At 50.1% G+C, this 18,345-nt stretch overlaps 1 protein-coding gene across 4 annotated transcripts in view; it reads left to right on the top strand.

The window, feature by feature from the left end:
• CNTFR (ciliary neurotrophic factor receptor) overlaps positions 1–6,474 on the top strand; it is a 38,933-nt gene extending 32,459 nt beyond the window's left edge. For 3 of the 4 annotated variants that reach the window (XM_077761837.1, XM_077761836.1, XM_077761838.1), the window contains exons 6-10: positions 70–236; positions 1,429–1,592; positions 5,026–5,206; positions 5,617–5,782; positions 5,874–6,474. In XM_077761837.1, coding sequence (XP_077617963.1) covers positions 70–236; positions 1,429–1,592; positions 5,026–5,206; positions 5,617–5,782; position 5,874 — 679 coding nt within the window. In that variant the 3' untranslated portion in view covers positions 5,875–6,474. Of the gene's footprint in view, positions 1–69; positions 237–1,428; positions 1,593–5,025; positions 5,207–5,616; positions 5,783–5,873 lie in introns of those variants that run through there. The other variant, XM_077761839.1, reaches the window with a different exon arrangement.
• Positions 6,475–18,345: the final 11,871 nt, after the last annotated feature.

The raw sequence follows: 18,345 nt of genomic DNA, 5'->3' as shown, positions 1-18,345 counted from the left end.
CTTCCCCCAACCTCTGCCCCACCTGACCCTTGATGTTGGTAACAGTGCCTGGGCCTTACCCTTCCCCAGGCATGGCTCCAAAATTATGGTCTGTGAGAAGGACCCAGCCCTCAAGAACCGCTGCCACATCCGCTACATGCACCTGTTCTCCACCATCAAGTACAAGGTCTCGATAAGTGTCAGCAATGCCCTGGGCCACAACGCCACAGCTATCACCTTCGACGAGTTCACCATTGGTGCGTGGGGAGGGGGTGGTCCCTGCAGCATACTCCAGTGGGAGTGTGTAAGTGGGTGTGTGCCAGAGATGTATATGAGCTTTGGTGGGGATAGTCACATGTGTGCATAGGTATATGTGGCATGTATATACATGTGTACATGTGTTCGTGGCATGTATATACCTGTGAATATTTGAGTGAGTGTCCTTTACCTATAGGGTCCAAGAGACCTTTCCAGCAGCTCTTCCCATACTTTCTCTGGCTCTGAGAGTATTCAGGAGGGGGAGGGGGACAGGCTGGGCCAGACCCTTGTGCAGCTGCAGCCTCCACCCCCCGCCCCACGCTAATGGCTTCCTTACGGCCTGTGATGAATGAGGTGTCAGAACAGGAGACAGGACTGGGACAGATACCTCCCTCACCCCACCCCCATCCCAGCCAGACCCTCTGCCTGCCCCTGTCCCACCCTAGCCAGACCTTCTGCCTGTCCCTGTCCCACCCCAGCTAGATCCTCTGCCTGCCCCTGTCCCACCCCAGTCCGACCCTCTGCCTGCCCCAATCCCAGCCAGACCCCTTGCCTGCTCTTACTCCATCCCAGCCAGACCCTATGCCTGCCATTCATGCCTTGGCTGAGTCTCCCAGCCAGACTTTATCTACATGACCTGGGTCCTTAGACTCCTGGAGTCCAACCCAGATCTGCCACACCTGTAGACTACCTTTTAACCTTGACGCACAGAACAGCTTCAAATCCAGGCTCTTCCAGGGTAGACTGTATCCCAGTTTGGACCTGGAAGAGTTAAGGTGAAAAGCTGAGCTTGAGGGGAGTGTGTGATGCTGGTGCAGGAGGGGGTGATCCATATGACAATGGAGGTGATGCTGGTAATGGTGGAGCCATCATTTAGACTTGGTAATTGGAATGCTGGTCATCATGAGCATGGGGCTGGGATGATGGGATGAAATTTGGGATAACGTTATCATGAGCTGGTGACAGTGACTGTAGTGACAGCCTTTGGTGGGAACAGGAATGTGAGAGGTAGAAATAATGAGATGGTTGTTAATGGTGGTTGCCAGAACTGATAACAGAGAAGAGGGGTGGCAACCATGACAATTATGACAAGAGTTGGCAATGTGAGATGGTGGACATGGTGACTGGGGTTGACAAAGTGGGCTTATTCCCAGAGATTAGTGTGGTAACGAAGCTGTGTCTCCTTAACAGTGAAGCCTGACCCTCCAGAAAATGTGGTAGCCCGACCAGTACCCAGCAACCCTCGCCGGCTAGAGGTGACTTGGCAGACCCCTTCAACCTGGCCTGACCCTGAGTCCTTTCCTCTCAAGTTCTTTCTACGCTACCGACCCCTCATCCTGGACCAGTGGCAGCATGTGAGTGCCCTGCCTTGCCCAGATCCCAAGTGCCAGAATCAGAGCCACATGGCATGGGAGGAATCCATATGACCCATGTCAACTGGTAGCTATTCCAGTGTGAAGCCTGAGGGCAGTCAGAGAGGCTTTCCTCTGGGAGAAGGGATCAATCAGATAGGCCTGGGAGGCCAGATGGGACTGAGGGAAGTATCCTGATCTGAGGTTCTAAGGGGTTCCCAGTGACCTCCATTAGTGTGATGGGAACACATCTGTTTTTGTGGCATCTGGGGTAATGGGGAGAAATCCTGGAAGGGAGATGGTAGGCAAGGCAGTTAGTATTTCCCTTTCCTTACCTCTGGCTCTCCTTCCTGATCAGGCATCTCCCTCTTACACTCAGGCCCAGGCTGCGGTCTTGTGCTGGACCCAAGGAGCAGGACAGTCCTTGTCCTCAAGGAGTTATAGTCTCAAGGGCTCAAGGGCTCAGAATCAGGCAGTGGAGTCAAGCTTGTTCCAGGGGTATGAGTGAGTTCAGGCAATGACTAGTGTCAGGGCTCCAAAGTCAGATATAACTTAGGGGTCAGCTCAAGGTTACAGGTCAGAAGGTAGCCTAGGCTGGGAACTAGGCAGTGGATAAGGGCTGATATGGGGTCAGGCTGTGGTCTGGGATATTGATCAAGCTACAGTAGCTCAGGGGAGCAGCCAGGGGTTTGGGGGCAGACTTAAGGGTCTCTCTCCTTTGACAGTACTGGGCCCTTAGGGTTGTAGGTGCTCTTTATGGCCCATGAGGTCTGTGGGGTCAGACTGGGGCTGGGCCACAGGCCAACCCAGGCTGGCACCCAGGGGTCAACCCACCCACCAGGCTTCAGCCCCATCTCCTCATGCCTCCCATCCAGCTAGCCTTTAAAGTGCGTAATTTGATTCCAGGGTGCCTGTCCGGGTTGCAGGCCTGGCCCCCACAAAGGCTGCTCACTTATTCCCTGACAGAGTCCGGAGTCCCTCCCGCCTGGCCAGCTGCCCACACCTAATGCATTGCTAATAACCAGGGTCTAGTTTCACAAGCCCCCCTCCCCTGCTAACGAGCTACAGGCAGCAGCCCTGCGCATCGCGGTGCACACGCCTCACAGTGGACCTGGCATACTGCCCACCACACACGGGAACATGCATACGTACACGTGGTCTCCAGCAGGAACCATGCTCTGTACATGTATGTGACTAACATGCCAAGGCCATGCACAGCAGAACTGACCCCCAAACTGATGTGGACAGAGCAAAATATTCAGACTCTGTGGTAAAAACATGTATGACCTGGCATGTGCTTTTCCTGTTCCATATCTCATTGGCATTGTGGTTGGCAGATTTATGGCTCTTCTGAGCTTGACTTTTGCTCTAAATACAGTCTACTCTCTCTCATCCTTAATATTGGAGAGAAACAGGTGTATTGATTGGTAGGGGGGAGAGAGGGATGAGGAGAGAAAAACATTGGGTTTTCAGGAGGAAATGAGATATACAGGCCAGGAATTATACAAGAATGGACACCATGAGGTCTCACAGGGGCTATCTGTGCGTGGACAAGGGGGAGGCGAGTACAGGGTCCCAGCATGGGTTCCCTGAATCTTCTGCTCGGCCCTAACTCAGCAGGGAGGCTAAAGGGCATGTCTGACATGTGCTACAGCAGCCTGGATGGAGGACTCTGAGGCTAGGCAGATGTTAGTTACTAGAGAATTCCTGCCAACTGAAGAGCCGTTCCCTTAAGGAGATAGATTAAGGGATCAGTGATAACCTAGCAAGAAGGGCCCAGGCTTAGGAGATGTGGCTGCCAAGAAAGGATTGGTTTCCTGGGCCACATTTCTAGAGGTATGGTGCCCACCATAAGCCCACCAATAAGGTGGTAATTTGATCTGCTCCTCATAGCTCTCTCCCTTTGGGGAAAGACGGATGTGAAGATCTGGGGGGATAGAATCAAAGGAGAAGCCTGAGGGTCAAATCCTGACAAGAGGGAAAAGGAGCTGAAGGAGCTGAAGGAGCTGGGGCTACTCAGTCAGAGGGGGCCTTTGCAGGGCAAAAGGGTATAGGAGACCAGAGGAGGAACTGGGCCCCAACTCCAGGAGAGGAGAGTGCATGGGGCCCACTGATCTTCCAGGTCTGGGAGTAGGGCTTACTGAGCCCAGGTCTGGGCCCCAAATGACTTTCACCCTGACCCTGACCTTTACCAGTGCCTCCCACCTCAGGGCCACAGATGGGGGATGGAAGGGGGATTATTGGAGGGCTTCCTGCTCTACTTAAACCCACCTTCACACATAGGAATGCACATACACATGTGCACATGTATTCACAGCCTGTCAGGTAGGTAGCCCAGACCCCAGTTTTCTGGGAAGGAAGATTGGAACAGGGACCAAAAAAGCCCTGAAGCCAGACGTGGCCCAGAGCAGCCCCCTCCTCCGCCCCTGCCGGCTGCCCCTGTTTACGAGGAGGCTTAATGAGGCGGCGGGTGCCGCTGAGATGAACCAGAGCCCAGCCTGGGACTGGGAGGGGTGCCGGACAGGCAGGCCAGCCTGAAAGGTGGGGGAGACCAGCAGAATAGGGCTGGCCTGGGCGGGGGTGGGGTGGTGATGCCTCCAGGAGGAAACGGAGCAGCTGTCCTGCTGTCCTGTGTCTTGGGAGCTGCCCACCCCATCCCCTTCCACCTCAGGCAAGGCGATAAGTATACTGCAGTCTTCTAGAGTGGGAGGTCTCGTTGGGGCCAGGCTAGTGGGTGCACTGGGCATCTGGGAAGCCAGGCTCTGAGCTGGAACCCATGATGATGACAGAGCTGACTGAAGTGTGTTTGGTCCCCATTATACCCCTGTGAGATAGGGTTAATGCCATTTTACAGCTCAGGACAGCAAGGCATATGGAGGTTAAGTAACTTGGTCACCTGGCTCATAGGGAGTGGAGCTAAAACTTGGACTCAGGCAGCCTGGCTGTGTTTGTAACCTTCCTTCTAAGCTGCTTCTGTTGTTTTGTTGTGTTGTGTTTTGTTTTGTTTTAATGCTGCTTCCTGATGGGGAAGAGTAGCATGTCACCAACCCTCTCTTACTCTGTTACTCTTGTCACCTCCAGGCAGGGGCTGAGATCAAGGCTCAGGTTGGGAGCTGTGAGGAAGCGGGGATGACAACAGAGTGAGACACTGAGCAAAGTCCTCCTTCTGCTCCCCTGGAGGTGCTTCCAGTCTCCTTAAAGATTTTCTTATTCTCCTTTAGGATCGTCCTCCCTCTCTCGGGGTCTCCTCCCTGAGATGTCTTTACCCTTCTTCAGGAATATTCTTAATATCTCCTCTCTCTCCCAAGGAAATCCTCATTTCCTCCAGGGGGGGTCTTGGCTCTTCTGTGCTCAGAAGTGTTCTCAGTTCTTCTGGGGGTGTCTCACTCTCCTAACCCCCAGGGCCCCCTACCCCTCTCCCGTGGTCTGGCTGCAGGTAGAGCTGTCAGATGGCACAGCGCACACCATCACAGATGCCTATGCCGGGAAGGAGTACATCATCCAGGTGGCGGCCAAGGACAATGAGATTGGGACATGGAGTGACTGGAGTGTGGCCGCCCATGCCACGCCCTGGACTGAGGAGCCACGACACCTCACCACTGAGGCCCAGGCCCCGGGTGAGCCCATCCCCCACCCTCTGTTCTCTCAGTGACCTGCGCTGTTGCCTGGTTCTATCTTGTGCCTTCCAACTCCTTCCAGGACTTAGAGCCTTAGAGCCTCTGCCCCAGGTACTCTGTGACTGCCACACTCCTGTCTATCTGTCCTGCCCATGATGTTCCTGGTCCTTGCTGTCTGGACATTCTTGGTAGGGGCCATTGGGTGGAGGGGTCATCTCTGAGCGTTAGGGAAGCACGATCTGCCTGATGGGCGAGGCAGGATGTGTTTGAGAGAGGAAGTAGGGGCTGTCTGATGGGAGAGGCAGCACTGTCTAACACAGGGAGCAGGAACAATACACCTCATGAAACCCCCCAGAGCTGGGTTGATCTGTAGCCCTGGTCCTGCCCTGAGTTCCCCCCATGTTCCCCAGAGACCACGACCAGCACCACCAGCTCACTGGCACCCCCACCCACCACGAAGATTTGTGACCCTGGAGAGCTGGGCAGCGGCGGAGGACCCTCGGCACCCTTCTCGATCAACGTCCCTGTGACTCTGGCCCTGGCTGCTGCTGCCACTGCCAATAGTCTCCTGATCTGGTAAGTTGAGTAAGGCTGGGTGGCAGGGGGGAACCTGAGGGGATCCCCATCCCACCCTCATCCCTCACAGCCCCCTGCCCTGTCTCCCCAGAGCCCGGCATCCCGTGAGGACATGCCAGCGCACCTGCAGAGGAGCAGGAGGCCGGAGCTGAGCCCGCAGACCCCAATTTCTATTTTGCACACGGGCAGGAGGACCTTCTGCATTCTCTTCAGACATGATTTGTAGAGACCCCGGCAGGCCCGGGCCTGCCACCCCCTAGCTCCGCCACACTTCACTGGCCCTCCTCCCTCCGTCAAGAGAGGAGGATCCTGTAGCCAACCCACCCACCAAAGACCCAGCCCCACCCCCACCCTGGCCCCTTGGGCTGGACCCTCCAATGCCAGCGACTCCCAGGAGCCCTTGGGGGGTCTGAGGGGATCCCCTCACATCCATAATTTCTCCTCCTGCCCCAGCCTCCTGTCTGTCCCAGGGTCTCTGTTGCCACCATCAGATTATAAGCTCCTGACGCTGGGGGGGCCCAGCCATCCCCTTCCCCCCAGGGCCCACACTTTTTCACTCCCCCATCTCTGCCCATTTTGTATGACCCTTCCCTTTCCCTGCTCCTACCCCACAGTATTTAATGCCCTGTCAGTCCCTTCTAGTCTGACTCAATGGTAACTTGCTGTATTTGAATTTTTTATAGATGTATATACAGGGGTGGGAGGGTTGGGGGTTCTCATTAAACGTCATCATTTCATGAGTCCTTGGAACAGACCCACTTTGGGAGGGTTTCCTTCTTCCAAGGGTTCCTCCCCTTCTAGGCTTGGAGGAGGGAAGAAATTCTAATTGGAGAGAGACAGTTCTCTCTATATAGGTGGGAAGAGGCAGTTTAGCTCTCAGGCAGATGTGTGGAGCTTTCTGCTTCTTTGGAGGATAGGGCTCCCTGGAGGCCAGGGATAGAGTTGTGGGGAATGAGGGGTCCCAGTAAGGCAGGTCCCACATGAGGATGTCCAGTCAGTCCTAGAGGCTGCTGAATCCTGACAGGGGAGCAGTCATCTCCAGAGCTGCCTTCCATGAATGCCTAGGCTTTACCCACAGAGGCAAAGATGCAAGGTGAGAAGTTCAGACTTCATCCTTGGGATAAGAAAGGTGGTCATCCCTGCCATTCAGGAGACACAGCCCAGAACTTCTAGAAGGTCAGGCCTGGGGCTCATCTTGGCTACAAGGCTCAGAGTGCAGAGCATACTGGGCCTGGGCAGGCTGGGAAGCTGCTTGAAGGAGGCCACTTGGAATGTGACTAGGGCTTTTACCTGTGCTTCAGGACTGGAAATGTGGGGTACAAGGTTTACCCCAGTGTCAGATTACAGTCAGGACTCTATGTGAGCGGGAGAGGAGTAGGCTTTGGGTTTACAGGGTGCTCAGTCTTTGGTCCGGCTCTATACCCTGCCCACACACTTCTAGCTCTCAAAGTAGGATTCCAAGGTCTCTTTGATTTCTTCTCAGAGGAGGGGCTCCTGGCTACCTCAGGCCTGCTCAGGTCCAGCCCCCTTGTAGAAGCCACCCCACTACAGCTCCTCAGCTGAGGATGCCTAGGGCTGGGGCCAAGTTGGCAGGTATCTCTGGCCTGGGGCTGGGAGCAGAGGATTAGACCAGAGCCCCAGCCTGCGGAACCAGGCTTGGCCTTGCTCTGGGTTGCTGCGACGAGAGAGAGATGGAGTCAAAGCCATGAATACACTGATTTGTGCACACGCTCCCCACAGTAGGTGCTGAGCACCACAACTACACTAAGCCGCTAATACCGTGAAGCCGTCCACACATACTCCATTTCAAGCCCTTTTCTTCAGACCAGGGTCAGAAAATGGATATTCCTTGCTGATCTCACCAGGCCTGCCCCTGGGAGGAGGGATCCATAGTGCCTCAAGCACTGATGAGTTAGGCCTGGACAGGAGCTGGGGCTGGGTGAGGGGCTCAGAGTGAAGGTGGCTAGCTCTTTTTCCAGACCAGGCACTAGAGGAGGAGAGGGGTGATCCAGGTGGGAAATCCCATGGAAAGCAAAGGCCTGATATCAGGGTAGAGGGGCCTGTGGCTTTTCAAGCTGAGTAGTCTCAGCTGTGGGAATGCATGGCTCCTCATTCACAGGAAGAGGCTCCCAGGATGGACATACTGAGCAGTGGCTGTGGACCCCCGATTTGCCTGTTTGTCTGGTTCCTGAGAGGTGTGGCTTGGGCCTGAACCTATATTCTGGTTTAATGGGTGGAGGGAGCAGGGGGTCACAAAATCTCGCCCAGGACATTGTATTCTTGGGATAGGTCTGAGCCTCCGCCTTCCCTGTCTTTGTGGTAGTGGGGTTAAAGTTCGGGGATCTCTGGCCTGTGCTGCCTTCCTGTCTTGAGAGTCTCGGTCAGCCCTGACCCACCCACTGCCCACACAGAGCTTGGGCATCAGTAATCTGGCCTCCATTAGCAACATGGGAGAGCTATTATGTGGGGCCTGGGGAGGAGAAAGAGAGTAGGGGGCCAGCTGGTGCCTCACAGTCCAATGGAGAGGAGAACTGGACCATCTCCCTTGTCCCCAAACTCAAGAGAGAGACCCAGCTCTGTCCTAAGCCCCGAGGTGTCTGGAGAGTCAGTGTCATTGCCTCTGATGGGCCTGGGCTTGGGGGTAGTCGTTCCTCTTTGGGAGTTCTGGCCCTCAACCTCACAGAGGCCGCTCGCTTTGGAGGGGCTTGGGAGTGCTGTCTGCTGCCTCTAAGTACTGTCCCTCCATGTCATTTCCCATGGTGGTTCTGGGGAGGTCAGGTAAGTATAGATATCAATTCTTAATGCTAAATCAGAGCCCAGAGATTTAAAACAGTGCTGAGGGGGGCTGTCAGGGGAGGCTTGGTTCCAGGCCCAGTGTGTACAGCAGCCTACCCTTTCAGCTCACTAGTTTTCTTCGCTCTACCAAGGGGCACTAGGGACGGGAACCTTCCTCTGTGCCATATTCCTGTAAGGCTAACTTGCTTTTGCCCCCATCCTCTTCTCACTGAACCCATTTCCATCTGTCTCTGTCCCATTCCTATCTCTTAACAAGTCTTTGTCCTCGTTACTATCCTTGTGTTTCTCTCTGTATGTTTCTATTCTGCCCCTTCCTCTGTATATGTCTCTAACTCCTGTCTCTGTCTCCATCCCTGTCTTTGCTTCCCTGTCTCTCAATCTTCCCTTTTCTGCCTTCCTCCCTGGTCTGTCTCTGTACGTCAATCCCCATCTTGGTTTCTGTGCGTCTCTCTGTCTCTGCATGTACCTCCACCCCATCTCTTTTGTTTCTTTTCCTCTTCCCTGACTCTATCAGTCCTTTTCTCTCCTTGCCTCCCTCTGTGTGTTCCTGCCCTGGTCCAGACCCCAGCCTGAGGCCACTGTGCTTCTTTGGCCTAAGCTGGGGGCTGTCCTGGCTTCTGCTGCCCCCTCTCGGCCACCTGCCTGCCCTTCATTCCTGCTCCTGGCCAGGCAGCTATCAGCCCCCTAGCCCCACATCTGCCTTCCAGCAGCCAGCCAGGAGAAAGGAAGGTGGTCAGGAGATACTAGGCAGGAATCCTTTTGGGGCAGCCTCTAGCCCTATGAACTCCCCAGAGCCAGTGGGTGAGCTCATTAACTCGCTAGACTGGGACTTTGGGAAAGTTCATCTTACATGAAAAGAATGGAGTGCTTGGGGGCAGAAAAGATGGGGGTGTAATCCTCACACCTTTCCCTCTCCTCAGAGGAGGTCAGAGAGGAAGGAGGTCTGAGGAGGGGAGTCTGATTGAGCCAGCATGAGGAGAGGCTGGAAGAGAACTTATCTGACAGGGATACTCCAATGGGGAAGGCTAACCTGAAGGTGAGTGGGCCAGTGTGACAGGATTAGTCTGCTGATGTGTGTGTGTGTGTGTGTGTGTGTATGTATCCTGCTGTATAGCAGGACATTCTGCTATACAGCTCTTTGTTGGAAGGGCCAGTCTGAGGGGGTAGACAGAGAGTGTCTGAAGGGTCCAGTCTAAGGAGAGACCACTTTGAAAGCACACAGTTCTGAGAACAGGATCACAAACCAGTCCTAGTTTGCCTGGGACTTTCTCAGTTTTAGCACTAAATATCTCAAGTCCTGGGAAACCTCTCAGTCCTTGTCCTAGGCCTTGCCTAACAGTGCCAGTCTGATGGGAAAGTCGATCTGTGGACTAGTGGATCTGAGGGGTCCTGGTTTGACAGTGTCAGCCTGAGGGGAGAGAGAGGCTGTTTAAGGCTGGAAGCTTCTTTGGGCCGGAACCATGCCTGCAAGGGAGTGGATCATTAGGGTCCTTGAAGAAGGGCAATGGCTAGGGGAATGGCCACCAGGGGGCAGAGCAAGCTCTCAGGAGAATCAGAGGTAAAGGCCCCAGAGCTGGGAGCCAGACAGTGCAGAGCTGTGTGGAGTACCCTACATATCATGTGTCACTGTGCCATCAACTGCAAATTTGAAGTGATGATATACAACCACACAGTTCTGTTTTTGTGTGACTGGGTGACCAGGGGCACATCTGTGGTATGTTAGCATGTAGCCTGTAATGGAGAGTGTGCCTAGTGTGGCCATGGCTGAGGCCTTACCTGTGGCTGTAGGGAAGAGAACAAGAGAACCCTGGCAGAGAAGTTATCTTGGGAGGGGCTGAGATGAGGAGAGATAGGAACTATGCTTCCCTACCTGTACCTACCCTTGTTCTCTATAGTGTTCCCTGAGAGTTCAAGAGCTAGTAAGTACTTTGGTTGTATGCAAGGGCAACCACCAGACCAGAATGCCTGCCTAGGCCCTGCCTGCCCTCCTCTCCAGCTTCTCTCCACCTGCTCCCTTCAGCTGGTACTCCTCCAGCTGAATACCATCCTCCGTTCCCCAGTCATTGTTCCAATCTCTCCTACTTCTATGCTTTGGTTCACACTGTGCCCTGCCTGGATGCTCTTTTGTGAAGCATTTGAGGTCCCTTTGATGCTGCCTCGTGTCCATTCCTGTACCATGGACTGAACACCCCCTATGTACTAATGCCTTGTTCTGTGGGTCCCTGTTTCACTTTAGGGACTTGGAAGTGCTAGGGGCTGCTAGGGTCTTGCTCAGAGGAGGGCTCTGAGGGGAGTTATAGACAAAGCAAGGCTGGGGGTCTTGGTTAAGACGGCAAAGTGAAGACATCATAGAATCACCATTCCATTGTACCCCCCATGCTAACGAAATGAACAAAAGTCCCCCTCCAAAACAAAAACACTGCTGCAAACTCAGATCAAACCAAACAAGCAAATTCTTTTTATAAACCTTAAAATGTGATAGCCAAGGAAAGTAACAGAAGATTCTGGTGCAACAAGTGAGTGGTATGTCTCCTAATCCCATTGCCCAAAAGGAGCGTTGAGAAAAGATGAGTCAACAAATTACCAAGAATTGTCACTAATATACTGTAATCTGAGGAAAATGGATTGTTGAGTGAGTAGGTAGCCTTAGGAAAAGTCTGTGGAAAAGCCTTTGTAAGTAGAAGCCTCTGTGTTCCTCCAGGAGACCTCAGGAGAGGCCAGAAGAGCTGCCATTGCTTGGCAACCTCCCAGCTGAGGTTAGGGGGACAAACCAAAGCCTACAGGATGGGATATGTGTCACCTCCCAGCTGGAAGAGGATATCTAAGGGGGCCTCAAAGGAGAGACAGCACTTAGACCACATCAGAGTCAGCAGGTAGCCCCAGCCAAACCATCCTCATAGCACAGAAGTGGGGTGGGTGAGTTTGAAAGCAAAAACCAGCTTTCAAACCATAGCTCCCAGGGAAGATAAACGGGTCCAGATGGGAAGGGGTTCAAAGACCTACACTCCAGAGAAGGGGAGGTCTACTAAATGTGAACCATGGTAGATAGTTGAAAGTGGAAAGAGAATGGCCTGGACTTTAGGCATTCAGACCACAGCCACAATATAGGAAGGAAGGAAGTAAAGAGGGAAAATGGGAAGGGAGGGAGGAAAGAGAAAGGAACAAGGAAGACAGGATGCAAAAAATAGATGAAGAACCCAATCTAGAAGAAAACCAAAGGAATAAGAGATTGCTGGCAAGTTCTTCCATTAAAAGCCCATTAAAGGCCCATCCAGAGAATAAGAACTCAAAGACAAGATGATGAAACAACAGAATGAGATGGAAAGGGGGATTACAGGGGTACCTGGGTGGCTCACTTAGTTAAGTGATTGACACTTGATTTCAGCTCAGGTCATGATCTCATGATTTGTGAGATCAAGCCCTGTGGTGAGCTCTGTGCTAACAGTGCGGAGCCTGCTTGGGATTCTCTCCCTAGCTCTCTTCCCCTTCCCTGCTTGTGTGCTCTTCTCTTGCGTGCACGCGCTCTCTCTCTCTTTCTCTCAAAAGCATTTAAAAAAAGAAAAGGGAGATTACAGAACTAAGGAAAAATAATAAAGGAACAAAACAATACCATTATAGATATGATAAACTAGCAATAACAAAACACAGAATAGATATGGCTGAAAATCAAAGTAATCTGTAGGAAAGGCTTTGAGATACTGAAAGTGAATATGATGAGAAAAGTTAAAGATATTTAAGCAATCAAGAGCGAAGTTAATAAACAGGACGAGACAAGCTACTATAAGCATAACTGTTGGCAGTCCTAAAGTAGAGGCTCCAAAAATGGAACAGAAAAAGATACTAAGATATGAAATACAGAAAACCTTCCCTAAAATTAAGGAAGCACTGAATATCCAGACTGAAAATAAACACCATATGCCAGAAGAATTGATACAGAATAATTGACATTAAGACATACTGATTTTGTTACTAAACTTTGAAGATAAAGTAAGAATCCTTTAGGAACCCAGGCAGAAAGATCAACTTGTGTATGTATGGGGGAAAATTCAGTCTGATCTTAGGTTTTCTGCAACCTAACTTTCAACAAACCAAAATAATGAAGCAATATCTAGGAAGTTCTGAGGGCAAAAAAAGTGTTACCCCCAAACATAATCAACAAACTGGTTGATCTCAATCATGAATTTGGGGATACAGAACTCATGAGAGCTTCTGAAACAAAAACTACACAGTGACAAATTCAGTCAGCAAGAGACTAGTCAAAATAAGCTGAGGAAGGGGGAGATCTACAGTGAAAGGACTGGTGGTGAATATTTGTTCCACTTAGGTGAAGATTAAACTGGGAATTTTAGTTGCAGAATAGAATGTAAATATAAATCCTTATAAAGTGAGAACAACATTGGCAACATAATCTGGAATGGAGAGAAGCGGTGAGAAGGAAAGCAGACATACTAATCACATTTTCTTTCATAGTTCAGAGCAACTAATAGCTCATAAAACTGACACAATGATAAAAATCCTACTCTAACCTCGTAATCAAAATTGTTTTTAAATTGAGAGGGGTCTCTTAGGAATGACTAATTTTTGAGGTGAAGAAATGCTTAGCTGCAAGTTCAACTATTCCTCCATTTTCACTTAATTTTATTTACTTTTTAAAGCAGGCTTCGTGCCCAGCGCAGAGCCCCATGCAGGGCTTGAACTTATGACCATGAGATCAAGACTCAGACACTTAACTGATGGAGCCACCCAAGCACCCCACCTTCATTTTCACTTTAGTTTCTTTTCCCTCAATTAAGTTCAAGTAAAAGTCTGTTTTGTATGTTAAGTTAGAAAAAACTGCTTCTGCAGTATGTCCCATTCACCTATAAGTTTTCTACCTGTCTCTCCTTACATACCATTCTCTTCATTCTCTGCCTCCACCCAGTACTTTATTCTTACTAGATGTTAACCCTGACTATCTCTGGGTGGTGAGACTTAGTGATAGGTTGCATTTTCCTTTGTATTCTTTTGTATGGCTTATAATTTTTAAATAACAAGCATGTATATTTTTCAGTCTATTTTTTTTACAGATTTCCTATCTATCTGTCTGTCTATCTATCTATCTATCTATCTATCTATCTATCTATCTATCTTGTTTTAAGGTAAATCACTTAACCTCTATGAGCCTCAGATTCCTCATCTTCAATCCGGGGACAGCAAGATTTACATTAGAGGAGGCTTTGAAGATTGTGAGATAATATGTGGTAGTCTTAATAGTTGGCCTCCAAATATGTCCACATCTTCATTTCCAGAACCTGTGAATGTTAATTCATATGACAAAGGGATTTTGCAGCTATGATTAAGTTAAGGATCCTGAGATGCGAAGATTATCCTGGATTATCAGGTAGTCCTGATTTAATCACAACCATCCTAGTAGAAAAGAGGCAGAAGGGGTCAGAGTCAAAGGAGAGGTGATGGGATGATGGAATCAGGAAACTGAAAGATGGAGGAGGGGTCTACAAGCCAACAAATACAGGCAGCCACTAAAAGCTGGAAAGGCAAGGAAATTGATGCTCATCTCAGAGCCTCCAGATGGAACCAGCCCTGGCCACGTCTTGACTTTATCCCAATGAAACTGATTTCAGACCTCTGACCTTCAGACTGTGACAATAAATCTGTGTTGTTGGAAGCCACTAAATTTATGATATTTGGTTAAAATAGCAACAGGAGTCTAATACACCTTCCTATGTGCTGTTCCCTTGGAACAGTGCTTGTCCCCACCCATCTCTTTTATCCCTCCAGTTCCCATTTGTTCAATATTTGATTCAAGTTTCCCCAACATTGCCTGTCTTCCACTGCTGCCCAGAGATAGGGTATTTGTCTCTCATCACAGCACTCACCACTCTGGGTTACTGTTGCTCATGGATAGGTCTCTCTCCCTCACAGGCTGGGCATGGGTTCCAACAGAGCAGGGCCCAGTTCTCTTTGTCCACCTAGCCCAACAGAGGACCCAGCTTGGTATTAAGTTAACAGATGAATGAATGAGGGCTAGGTGAGTAGTTGGTACCATATAACAAACCATTATTCTATTCCCATGGTGTTAGGATCGCTCCCTTCCCTACCCACTACCTGGCTTTCTCTCCCACCAGCCTGTCCTCTACATACACACACTCTTTCATTTCTAGAAAACCAATTTGTGTCTATGTATGACTTCCTTCTTTGGTCCCAGGTCTAAAATACACTCACAGACACCTGTTGTAAGTCTGTCAATAGGTTTACCTTCGCACGCACATGTGTGTGCATGTGTGTAGGCTATGAAGACCTGTGAACCTCTTTATGTGTGTAACCTGGTATGTGGTATGTGTGTAGTGAGTGAGTCTATCTGTGTTTAAATGTGTTTTCATGTGCACGCCTGTGGTCTGGGTAGATTGTTTCTGTGTACATAGGTCTTTGCTTGTATGTGTGTATATCTCTGTTTGTGGGTTGTGTATATGTATGTTAGTGTGTGTCTGTATGTGCAGGGAAGGATACCTTTAATTTCTGCCCCCCAGGGGATTTGATGGCCTGAGGCAGGAGTTGGTATGCCTGAATAACTTACTGAGATGTTAACAGAGCGTTGTTTCAGTGTAGTCTTCCTTCCTTCCTTCCTTCCTTCCTTCCTTCCTTCCTTCCTTTCTTTTTTTTTTTTAAATGTTTTATTTATTTCTGAGAGAGAGAGACAGTGTGAGCAGAGAAGGGTCAGAGAGAGAGGGACATACAGAATCCGAAGCAGGCTCCAGGCTCTGAGTTAGCTGTCAGCACAGAGCCCGACGCGGGGCTCGAACCCGTGAACCATGAGATCATGACCTGAGCCGAAGTCAGACGCTTAACTGACTGAGCCACCCAGGCGTCCCATGGGCCTTTTTTCTCCCTGTCTTTTGGGGTGAGCATCGCAGGCCCAAGGCCACGTCAGACTCAGACATCTTCCTGACTCTAGCCTTGTGGAAGCCTAAGCTTCTTCAGGAGATTATGCTAAGGAGAGAGGAGATGGGGCAAAGCAATCTAGAGAGTACCCCTAAATGAAGAGATCTGTGTTCACATGACTAGGTGGGACCCACAAATACTGCCTACCGACACCCTAGGAATGGGGACAGGGTGAGCTTGGGAAGGCAGGACCCTAGATATTGAGCTCCCAAACTGGGCATCTCAGCAAAGAACATGCGAATCTCAGCATAAAATACCCAGGACTTTTGCACAGGTGGGGAGGAAGGGGTGAAAAGGTTCTTCCAAAATGACCTTACTACTAGTTCTAGGGGCAAAGACCTGGGAAAGGAATTACAGTTAGTTTAGTTTTGTTTTACCATTTTAACCATTTTTTTAGGTGTACAGTTTTGTGGTATTAATTATATTCACATTGTAGTGCAACCATTGATTTCATTTTTATAAAATAGAGAAACATTACTAATTTTACACACCTGAGCACACCAACCACTGGGCTCAGTGTCACCAGAAAAACACATACCATTCATGGGGGCACTATGGAGAGGGAGATGACACCTCTTACCCCTGGGGGGGAGCCCAGGGAAGGATGGGAGAGAAAGGCAAGAATAGTGAGGACCCTCCTGTGGTCAGCAGTGGGTCAGGTAGGATCTGGGGCTGCAGAGGAGGTGGGGCCAGGCAGTCTGGGCTCTGAGAGCCATGCTGAGGTTCAGGAACTTCTACTGAGAGTCAGAGGGCCCTGGGAGCTGGGGAGACTTGGTTAGATTTGTGTTTGGGAAAGGCTGCTCTGGTGGCCCTGCAGAGAAGGGCAAAGTGGGAAGAGAATGCAGAAGCAGTGGTAGCTGAGAGGTACTTTGAATGAATAATGTAGAAGGCCTGAGGGTAGACAAGAGAAGAACCAAGTCGTGGTCAGAGCACATAATCACATCTTGATGAACGTGGAGGGGAGGGGAGGGAGTGGGAAGAGCCCTGTACAACCCTGTTGACTGGGAGATGGTAGGACTATTTATTGAACTAGTTAGCAAAGGGGGAGGCCAGGCTTTGGGGAAGTTGATAATAACCCTGGTTCATACATTCAATCACTTGCCTATGGTTATACAGCAAGTAAGGGGCAGATAGGCTCAGATTAGATATGTCAAGTGTAAGGCACCAGTTGGACTTCTTGGTAGAAGGCCTTAGGTCAGTAGCTAAGACAATGGACTTGGGTCAGACAAGCCTGGGCTCCTGTTAACCTTGGACAAAGGTTAATCTCTCTACAGCTCAGTTTCCTTAAGTGGAAAATGGAAAAATCTTGTACCTCATAGAGTCCTTGTAAGGATTTAATGAGATGATATATATAAAGAAATTAGCACAGTGCCTGCCATGTTATAAATGCTCCATAAATATTAGCTTTTAATAACAGCAGCAGCAGCAGCAGCAGCAGCAGCAGCAGCAGCAGCAGCAACAAGCACCAGTCTGGGACTTGGGACTGAGGTCTAGGTTAGAGTTAAGGCATTGTCAGCTCAAAATGGGCACAGAAGCCATAATGCAGAGGAGGACCTCAGTTAAGGCGAGGAGAAGAGAGTGGGTGCAGATAGCACAGCCCCAACAAAGAGGAGGGTTTAGGGAGGTGAGGGAGGGAGACACAATGCTAAAGTTGAGGGCAATGCAGCAAATCAGAGTTTTAATCCAGATTGTATCATTGTTGCTCTGGGGTTTCAGGAAAACGTGCAGATTACCTTGAGTCCCTGTTCCTTCATCTGTTCCATGGACCTATCTTGCACGCAGGTGAGGGATATCCATGATGAATGTAAAGCTCTGACAGAGTCTAGATGCTTAATTAACAGTAGTTGTTTTAGGAGGAGGAATAAATGTTCCCAAAGAGGGTGGCTTCGTGGAAGGCACTGAAAGATGGAGTTTCAAAAAGGGATCAACAGCCTCAATGCTGCCAAGAAGTCAATGAAGATAAGCACTAAAAAATATTCATTAGATGTGACAAGGAGGTGAAAGTGACCTTGGCAAGCCAGCTCCAGGGATGGTGAGAGCAGAAGGTGGGGGCAGTGGCTGAGGAGTGATGGGGGGTTGGGAAGAGGATCTGATAAAGCAGGTGACAGCTGGGCAGGGATGCTGAGGAGCGAGTAGGCGGGTAGGGGGCAGCAATAGGCACAGTTTCAAGATAAGGAAATCAGAGCAAAGTCATAGCAATTCTGCCTGTCCCAGAGTATGACTGCCTTATGCTCACCCTGCCCCCACCAGCTGACGACTGGGTCCAGCCTTGGGATCCTTTGCTCTCCACATAAGGCCTCTCTGTCTGGGCACAGACCACAGTGCAATCCCAGGACCCTGGGTGTGTCCTGGGTCACCCAATGCTGAGGTCAGTCACCTCCTTCTCCTTCTCTGCCCTCCTTGCTAGTACAGCCGAGGAAAAATTGAAGTGGTTCATACCTTCTGCCAGATCTTAACTTCTGTCCCTTTTGGGGTTTTTTTTGCCTGCCAGGATCTGCAAACCCCAGGGGAGATGGACAGTAATAACAAAAATAGCTACCAATTATATTCTTTCTCCAGGTTCTTTCTCACCAGTATTTAAACATGCCCATGTAAGAAACATAAAAGAAATTTTTAGAAATTAAATATAAACCTCCACTGATTCCACATCCTTGTGTATCTATTCCCCTTCCCCAACTTTTTACAATCATCTTGAGTCATCTGTATTGTATTAGCTTCTTACTAATGAGACCATTCAGACCTGGTAGCCACCACACACCCCATCTCCACTGCCCACTTTCCATCGCCCACTGGAACAACTTCTTGCCAAGATAATCAACAGCATCCTT

This window comes from Crocuta crocuta, unplaced genomic scaffold (genome assembly GCF_008692635.1).
Source record: "Crocuta crocuta isolate KB4526 unplaced genomic scaffold, BGI_CrCroc_1.0 scaffold204, whole genome shotgun sequence".
In the NCBI taxonomy this organism is placed as follows: domain Eukaryota; kingdom Metazoa; phylum Chordata; class Mammalia; order Carnivora; family Hyaenidae; genus Crocuta; species Crocuta crocuta.
The sequence above is the reverse complement of the archived record's forward strand: the minus strand, read 5'-3'. Positions and strand labels throughout refer to the sequence as shown.